The following is a 9,153-nucleotide window of genomic DNA, read 5'->3' as shown; positions in this document are numbered from 1 at the left end:
TGGAAAAGTCAGGCCCTTTTCGCTCCGGCGGCCGCTCCGGTGTGGGGCTGGCTTGGGTTAGACACATGCACACTTACACCATAGAGCTCTGCTTTCCCGTAGCAGCTGCTGCCTCTGCCTCTGCCTCTCCCGCCTCAGCCTCTTTGCCCGGCATACACACACTTTCAGATTTGCGCGCTGTTTCAATCCTTGATGACGTGTCCCCGGAGACAGCCAATAGCAAACGGGCTCTGGTCAGGACAATGGGAGGTATCGGACCAATGAGCGAGCCCGGTGAGTTGGCGGTAGCCAATAGGAGCCGCGCTGGCTGGAGAGTAATGTTACAGAGCGGAGAGAGTGAGGAGGCTGCGTCTGGCTCCCGCTCTCACAGCCATTGCAGTACATTGAGCTCCATAGAGACAGCGCAGGGGCAAGTGAGAGCCGGACGGGCACCGAGCGACTCTGTGCCTCGCGGAGGGTGAGTGTGAGGTAGCGCCGCGGCGGGGAGAGCGCCTCCGGAAGCTCCTCAGCCCGCGCGGCGGTCGGATCCCCGCGGCCGGGAGCCGGCGGGTCAGGCTCCACACAAAGGCAAATGAGGGGGGACCGTGGGGGGAACTGCGCACGGAGCGAGGCTCCGCCGGGCGCCGGGGACGCTGCCCCGCGCCGAGCCCCGGCCCTCGGACTGCCCGCGGCGGCGCGAGCCCCGCGCCCCGCGACTTTCCACCCGCGGCGGCGTCCTCGCTGACGGGAGCAAAAAAAAAAAAATTATTTTTTTCGTCAAAAAATTTTTTTCGGACGTGTTTGGAGCCCGTGGGCCGCGCGCCGGGGCGGACGGCGTGCGCGGAGCGCGGCCGGGGCGGCGGGGCCGGCGGCGGGCGAGCGCGGCGGCGGCGCTTCCCGGCTGCATTGGCGGCCGCCGCAGCGAGCCCAGAGCCAACGGGGAGCGCAGCGGGCCGGCCGGGGCCGGGCGAGGCGGGCGGGCGGGGCAGTGCTGCGGGCGAGGGCGGCGCGGGTGGGCCGGGGGCGCCGGTGCGGGCCCCGCGCGGCCGGGGCGCGGCGGCGGCGGCGGCGGCGGGGGGGAGCGGCGCCGCTGCGCTCGCTGGAACATGGCTGACTCGGGCCCGGCGCTGCTGGCTGGGAGAGAAAACAAGGCGGGCGGCGGGCGGGCGGGGGAGCTGGGCGCAGCAGTTCCGAGGCAACTTTTTTTTTTTTTTTTTTTTTGCCTCTCTCTTTTCACAGCCCCGCGTTCTGCGTGCGGGGGCGGCGGGGCGCGCGGGCCGCGCGGAGGGAGACGGGGAGCGGCGGCGGCGGCGGCGGCGGCGGTGGGCCTGGCGGGCCGCCGGGGGGAGGGGGAGGGGAGGGAGGCCGGGAAGGAGGGAGGGGAGGGGCGCGCGGAGCGGGAGGGGGAGGGGGAGGCAGGCTCGGCGCGCGCGCCCCCCGCCCCTCCCTCCCTCCCTCCCCTCCCCCGGCCGTCATGGCGGGTGTGCGCCGCGCGCGCCCCGCCCGCCGCCGCCGCCTCGCACTCACGCGCACACACACGCGTACACACACACACACACACACACATACATACACACACAAAGGGAAGAAGGAGCCATGTTCGCGCTCGCCCTCGCGGCGGCGGCGCAGGCGGGGAAGACGCGCAGCGGCCATTCCGTGCGCCGGCCCCGGGCGGCCGCGGGCGGAGCCAGCCCCCATTTCGAGCGGGGTTTTTCTCTCCTGACAAAATGGGGGCGGCGGCGCGGGCCTTCCGGGCGCACGTGGCGGCCGCGGATCGGCGGGGGGGGGGGGGGGGCTCCCGCCGGCCGCCTCCGCTGCCCGCCCGGTTGGCGCTCTCGCCTCGGCCTACAGTCTCTCGGGCGTTCCCCGACGCGGGTGGCACCCCAACTTTTTTAAACGAGTCCCGAAACTGCGAGGGTGGGGAGGGAGGGGAGGCGACCGCAGTGGCTTTTGTCCCTCATCCTTGTTTACTGGGAGAAACTTCAGACCGGACGTGTGCAGTGAGCAGCCCGCGCCGGCGCCCGGGCGATTGGAGGCCCGGCCGCTCCCCGGCCCGCGCCCGCCTCCCTCCCTGCCAACTTCGCTGCCACGAGGGGACTTTTTTTTTTTTTAAGTAACCGGGAAAACTTTTCGCTGCACGGTGGCTGCTTTTTTGTCTTTTTTTTTTTTTTAATCGTTTGGAAGACGATCCGAATAGGCGCCTCTCTCTAGTTATTACAAATCCACAAATTGGCAACCCGAGTGCTTTGGATCTCTGACTTCGTTGGTTAGGATGTCTTTGGAGGATGAGATTGTTTAAATGACCGGTGAGACACTCAGAACAGGCCTGAGCCTCGGAGATGGGGAATGTGTGTGAGTGCTGCCTGGACTTCTTGAGATTTCACTTTTTGTTGTGGTCCTTGGGGGGGGGGGGAGGTTGGGGTTTTTTTGTGTTGGTTTTTCTTTTGTTTGTTTTGTTTTTGGCACAGCCACTTCTAGGAATTGACTTATCATTGCCATGTCTGGCTTTTATGGGAGGTTAGTTGTCACTGCTTGTATTAAATGACCAGTACCCTGGTTTTCATTCACTCCCTAATCATTTGAAGCTCTTGTGGTACTTGAGTTGCTAACATCAAATGCTTATTTTACTTAGAAAAACTAAACATGGGCAAAGGAGATCCTAAGAAGCCGAGAGGCAAAATGTCATCATATGCATTCTTTGTGCAAACTTGCCGGGAGGAGCACAAGAAGAAGCACCCGGATGCTTCCGTCAACTTCTCAGAGTTTTCTAAGAAGTGTTCAGAGAGGTGGAAGGTAAGAGGGCTTAAGACATACTAACAAGGTATTAAGCAGTTAATAATTATTTCTGAATTAGGATTGGAAAGGCCTAACTGGCCAATAACACAAGACTATTTATATAGCAAAGGACACTTTTTAAGTCATTTTAATATTTCTGCCTACTTATAATATAGACTATGTCTGCTAAAGAGAAAGGGAAATTTGAAGATATGGCCAAGGCAGACAAGGCCCGTTATGAAAGAGAAATGAAAACCTACATCCCTCCTAAAGGGGAAACAAAAAAGAAGTTCAAGGATCCCAATGCACCCAAGAGGCCTCCGTAAGTATCTGACTTTATTTTCAAGACTTTTTTTTCATAGTAGAGTCAAGAATTTCGTGTGCAAACTCCCTAAGTTTAGAGTGTACTATTTCTTACTAATAACTCTTGAATTTGTTATATATAAGTATTACATATATATAAAGTTGATGTTGTATTGGAGTGTTAAACTCTGAGCATACATTAATTGTAAGTTGTGATATTTACACCCTGCCCAACTCATAGTGGCAGATTTTATATAGCAAAACAAGACATATTGCATATGTTGCTTATTTTTGTGATTTGTTAGTGTACATCAATAAATTTTGTTTTTCAGTTCGGCCTTCTTCTTGTTCTGTTCTGAGTATCGCCCTAAAATCAAAGGGGAACATCCTGGCCTGTCTATTGGTGATGTTGCAAAAAAACTGGGAGAGATGTGGAACAACACTGCTGCAGATGACAAGCAGCCTTATGAAAAGAAGGCTGCGAAGCTGAAGGAAAAATACGAAAAGGTATGAAGTGTGTGGGTTTCCTTGATAGAATGCTAAGATGTTGTTGGGTGACAGTAAAGTTTGAGAAACGGCAGTTTTCGTATGACAGGTATATTGACATGAATTTGTTTGATAAAAGATGGGAGGGCCAGATAGTTTATTTTATGTAATTCCATGTGGAGGAAACTCCAGATATTTAATCTGGTTTTGTTTCATTCCTTGGTATCTCAAATTTGTGAAAGTTTCTGTAGCTGCTTTTGAGTCAAAAGTGTATTTTGAGATGTCAAGTGTACAGTACAAAAATAGGCTGCAAAATGTATTGTTCTGTTTTTTCATAAACATTTATTGATGTATTCATTTCTCTCAGGTAGTCCCAAAAACAGTACTAACAAATTAAAATTTGTCTTCCAAACTTGATAGTTAAAACACATGCTTTAAATTGAGATATTAAATACTTCGTTCCTTTAGTCATTTCTTCTGAGAAATAACCTTTTCTAAAAGTTTCTTAATTGTAGGCTAAACTGGCAAATTGCTTTTTTTTTTTTTTTTTTTTTAAGCAAGATAGATTTCTACTGTGTATTAGGGTCTGGCAGCATGAACCTGTAGAGTGCTTTTTTTGCATTCAGAAGGTGGCAGTGTCTACCCTTTAATCAAAGTCTCCACATTCTAGCTTTAATAAAGCAAGAGTTAGGAAGTGGTACATAATTGCACCTCGGTGAGGCATAGCATTGCATGTATTAGACCATAGTTTTGTAGCTGCCCTGTAGTATTTTTATGTACATTTTTCCAAGTTGTGTTTGTGAAGATGAAATGGTTGCTGTTTTAGTGTACCAGGGATTGAGGTTTTTCATAAAGTCTTGTGTTCAATTTCTCCTTTTACTTAACAGTTTTTCCTTCCTATTGTTTTCTCCCTTTACTTTGGAAGGATATTGCTGCCTACCGAGCTAAAGGAAAGCCTGATGCAGCAAAAAAAGGAGTTGTGAAGGCTGAAAAGAGCAAGAAGAAGAAGGAAGAGGAGGAAGATGAGGAAGATGAAGAGGACGAAGAAGAGGAGGAAGATGAAGAGGATGAGGATGAAGATGAAGAGGATGATGATGAATAAGTTGGTTCTAGCGCAGTTTTTTTTCTTGTCTATAAAGCATTTAACCCCCCTGTACACAACTCACTCCTTTTAAAGAAAAAAAAATTGAAATGTAAGGCTGTGTAAGATTTGTTTTTAAACTGTACAGTGTCTTTTTTTGTATAGTTAACACACTACCGAATGTGTCTTTAGATAGCCCTGTCCTGGTGGTATTTTCAATAGCCACTAACCTTGCCTGGTACAGTATGGGGGTTGTAAATTGGCATGGAAATTTAAAGCAGGTTCTTGTTGGTGCACAGCACAAATTAGTTATATATGGGGACGGTAGTTTTTTCATCTTCAGTTGTCTGACGCAGCTTATACGAAATAATTGTTCTGTTAACTGAATACCACTCTGTAATTGCAAAAAAAAAAAAAGTTGCAGCTGTTTTGTTGACATTCTGAATGCTTCTAAGTAAATACAATTTTTTTTATTAGTATTGTTGTCCTTTTCATAGGTCTGGAATTTTTCTTCTTAAGGGGAAACTAGTCTTTTGCTTTTGCCCATTTTGGATCACCTGAATTATTGCAGTATGTATCTCTTCATGGAGTTAGCTGACAAACTTGTCTCCACACCCTAAAAATCGTAATGGGGGTAATAAAAGTTAAGTTGACATTTTCACCATAACTGAAACTAATATCTCTCAAGTTTTACATTGGCCCCACCTAGATTTTACAAAGTGAATAATCAGTTCTATTCACAGCATGGGATTATTAGAATTAAGCAATTTGAAAGTCTGTCCTTGAAGGACTAGTAGAAAACTATAATCTTTACAGGAGGACTCTGTTCTTTAACTCCCATTACCATGTAATGGTAGTTACATTTAGCAGTACCCACATGAACGAAGACCTGAGAGTGTACACCCAAAAGCGTGAGCTTAAAATGCAAGACTTGGGTTTTTTTGTTGTTGTTGACATTGGTCCCAGGGAAAGTGGTGGCTATGCGTGCCCTTTTCCTTTTATTTGCCCAGGAAATTTGAGACTCCGTTAGAAGTACTTTAATTAATTGGACCAGTTTTTAAATTATGCCACATTTAAAATAGGGTAAATTTCCCTATATTGTGGTTTTCCCCTTTATAAATGAAAGACGAACTTTGCATTGTAGTGCAAGTTACCCAGTTTGTTTGAGTTTTTTTTCCCAGACTTAGCCATTCAAGTCATGTTTATCTGCTTAGCAGTTTAGGGAACAATTTGGCAATTTCATGGTTGTTTTTTTTTTTGAGATAATCGTTTTCTTAAAGTGCCAGTGTTTTAAAATAGCCTTCTTGTCATTTTACCCGCTTTTGTGATGGAGTGCTGTTTTGTTATATAATTTGGATTCTTTCCATTTGCATTTGTTAATGTAATTTCAGGAGGAATACTGAACATGAGTCCTGGATGATACTAATAAACTAATAATTGCAGAGGTTTTAAATACTAGTTAAGTGACTTTCACTTGAGAATTTTAAGATTTTGTTGCTTCCAATAATACTTCCTGGCAATGCTTAAATAAGTATTTAGGGCTGGCAAAGTTTTGCCCTTTTAAAATATGTTTATAAATAGGTAGGCTAATGGATTTGTCAAACATTCCAGGTACTCAGGATGTTAGATGTGGAAAAACTAAATTTGAGAAAATTTGCAAGAAACAAGTCTAAAATTTAGTGGGTAATTAAGATTCAAAGGTCTTATCAGTTTTATAATTCAAAGGAAAAACTCAGCAGGCCACAATTGTTACAAAAATTTTAGTCTTAGAGAATAAATGAATTAATCTGATTTAGATGGAAATTTCTCCTTTGGCTAGAGACTAAGACCAGGATTTCTGATCCATTGATAAATGAATAGTGAGTGCCCGTAGGAAACTTCTTTGAAATCTAGTGGGTTTGTTGGGACAACTGCTCTTTTATGTTAATGGTTTGGGCTTTAGATCTTGACTAGAAAACAAAGACATAAAACCATCAATCTGAAAACAGTTCTTTTCACTGTCCAAACAACCCCCTGAGATATGGATGAGTTTACAGTGAAAAACCATGTGAGTAAAAGTGAGAAAACAATCTCCTAACTTGATAGTGAAGGCTGAGTATTTGGGTAACAATTCTGATCTTACAAGAAACTAATTCATCATACAGAATTGTATTACTTTGTGTACTACATCATGCAAGTTTTAAATGACAAAAGAGAAAGTACCCTTTTAACAGTCATTCCACAGATCCTTACCGCCTAACTTGAAAACAAATAAGACAGCAAATTTGTGAATTAAAAATAGGGCTACTATCTAGATCAAGGAGGTCACTTAGTCTAGGAGAAAAGCATGCAACCTTTCCTTACAGGGCCTGTGATAGAGACACTTTGTGTATGATAGCGTAGTTTTACTTCAGCTTTACGTGCGTGTGACCCATTGGCCAGCATTTGGCTATCTTAGTAAGGAACTGTGATGAGTCAGTATTTTTCATTTATATTTTGTGGTATTTTTCATATGACCCTAGGAATACTTTATAATAGTAAAAAGCCAGAAAATTTGGGTATCCAAAAAAAGATACAAGATGGTTCATTTTCTTTTCTTTTTAAGAGTTTCACAGATTTTCCTGCCTGGACTAGCTTTGAACCATGATCCTCAGATCTCAGCCTCCTGAGTAACTTGGCAGACAGCCACCAGTGCCTGGCTAACCCAAGAAATTCTTTTTTGTTAGTCATGGGGTTTGAACTCTGGGCCTACACACAGTCCCAGAGTTCTTTTAGCTCAATGCTAGCACTCTACCACTTGAGCCGCAGTGCTACTTTCTCTTTTCCTATCTTCTAGCAAAGCACTTCCAGAACTTGGAAAAATCCCTAGGACTCAGCTAAGTTCCCAGGAATAAGGCAAAATGTTAGCTCTGTTGTAGGAATGGCACTATTTCCTAAAACAGTAACAAATGCAAAGCTCACAGCACAACTTAGTAGCCACGCATTTCTACTATGTCAATTTAAAACAAACCATACCTGCCAAGAGGAGATATAGTCACTTGGGCCTTTACAAATGTCCATTGGTTTGAACTCATTTAAATAGCTGGATTTATTGGGCAGCCATTGAAAAGGAGAAATTAATAACAGATCTGTAATCACATGAAAATAAACCTGAGGAATGTTTGGGCTAACGTGTGTGGAGACAAATGCAGTAAGGGAAAATGATGACAGGCCAGGGTGTAAGTACAGTAGAGGGTGTGCTGGTTCATGAGGCTCTGCGTGTGATCTCTAATACTCAAAGGAGAAGGGGGAAAGAACAGGCTTTTCCATAATGGCTCATGCTTGGAATCCTAACTGCTCAGGAGGCTGAACTCAGGATCATGGTTCAAAGCCAATTGGGCCAAAAAGTTCATGAGAATCATATTTCCAACTAACCAGCAAAAGGCCAGAAGTAGAGATGTGGCTTCAGTGGTACAGCACCAGCCTTAAAAAGCTAAGAGAGGCTGGGGAGGTGGCTCAGTGGTAGAGTGCTTGCCTTGCATGCATGAGGTCCTGGGTTCCATTCCTCAGCACCACATAAACAGAAAAAGCCAAAGTGGCACTGTGGCTCAATAGGTAGAGCGCTAGCCTTGAGCTGAAGAGCTGAGGGACAGCACCCAGGCCCAGAGTTCAAGCCTCACAACTGACCAAAAAAAATCTAAGGGAGAGAGTTTACACACTGAGTTCAAGCCCCAGTATCAGCAAACACACACATATGCACAAATATGAAAATACAGAAAAGAAAATCATGGAAAGGGGAGTTAGATCCTTAATTATTTCTTTGGCTGTATAATTAAGTGTGCCTAGTGTTCCATAGCACAATTTCATTCCCTTACATATACCAATTCAAGCTTTTCTATGATTTTGTCATTTCTAATAATACTGATGTGAACAGCTATACAATTTTCAGGTATAGATACCTAGAAGTGGAATCACTGGGTCAAAACACTGAACATTTTGGCAAATACTGATAAGTTGCTCCTCAAAAAATGAAAATGCTGAAGTATTTAAACAATGACAATGCCACATCTCTAGTCCGTCATTATGCTAGTTAACTGGAGATACAGTCTCAGACTTTCCTGCCAGCGTTGGTTTTGAACGATGATCCTTATGTCTCAGCCTTCTGAGTAGCTAGGATTATGGGAGCAACTGGCACCCAGTCTGAATCAGACTTTTTTACTGGGAAGGAAAATGACAGGGAGGATTACTGATCAAGATGCATTGTATACATAAATAGACCTGAAAAAATGACACACCCTTGTACAACTAGTTATGTGTGTGTGTGTCTTGAACTCTGGGCCTGGGTGCTTTCCCTGAACTTTTTGGCTCAAGGATAGCACTGTAGCAATTGAGTCACCTCAGCTCTACTTCAGGCTTTTTGGTGGTTAACTGGAGATGAATTTCATGGGCTTTCTTGTCTGGGCCAGCTTCAAACCATGATTCTTAGTAGTTAGGATTACAGGCATGAGCTGCTTGTACCTCGCTCGATGATGACTTTTTTTTGGGGGGGGGGGAGTTGGTCGTGGGAGCTA

At 45.6% G+C, this 9,153-nt stretch overlaps 1 protein-coding gene across 2 annotated transcripts; it reads left to right on the top strand.

Moving 5' to 3' along the window:
- Positions 1-313: 313 nt before the first annotated feature.
- On the top strand, positions 314-6,077 carry Hmgb1 (high mobility group box 1). Of its 2 annotated transcripts, none has more exons than XM_042685324.1 (5): positions 314-457; positions 2,612-2,772; positions 2,931-3,076; positions 3,390-3,564; positions 4,469-6,077. In XM_042685324.1, the coding sequence occupies exons 2-5, from the start codon at positions 2,623-2,625 to the stop codon at positions 4,643-4,645; spliced, it is 648 nt and encodes a 215-aa protein (XP_042541258.1). In that variant the 5' UTR covers positions 314-457; positions 2,612-2,622; the 3' UTR covers positions 4,646-6,077. The 2 variants fall into 2 exon arrangements, with proteins under 2 accessions (XP_042541258.1, XP_042541259.1); XM_042685325.1 differs by lacking the exon at positions 314-457 and adding an exon at positions 2,312-2,331.
- The last annotated feature ends 3,076 nt before the right edge of the window (positions 6,078-9,153 follow it).

Source organism: Dipodomys spectabilis, unplaced genomic scaffold (genome assembly GCF_019054845.1).
Source record: "Dipodomys spectabilis isolate Male_0828 unplaced genomic scaffold, ASM1905484v1 ptg000095l, whole genome shotgun sequence".
NCBI classification, from domain to species: domain Eukaryota; kingdom Metazoa; phylum Chordata; class Mammalia; order Rodentia; family Heteromyidae; genus Dipodomys; species Dipodomys spectabilis.
Note: the sequence above shows the minus strand (reverse complement) of the source record. Positions and strands in the feature narration are given on the sequence as shown.

Excerpts from the sequence above, each read along its gene's own strand:
- Hmgb1 (XM_042685324.1), top strand. The coding sequence starts at position 2,623 with ATGGGCAAAGGAGATCCTAAGAAGCCGAGAGGCAAAATGTCATCATAT. Across the intron at positions 3,077-3,389 it reads AATGCACCCAAGAGGCCTCC|TTCGGCCTTCTTCTTGTTCT; the intron begins GTAAGTATCTGA and ends TTTGTTTTTCAG. Across the intron at positions 3,565-4,468 it reads TGAAGGAAAAATACGAAAAG|GATATTGCTGCCTACCGAGC; the intron begins GTATGAAGTGTG and ends TTACTTTGGAAG.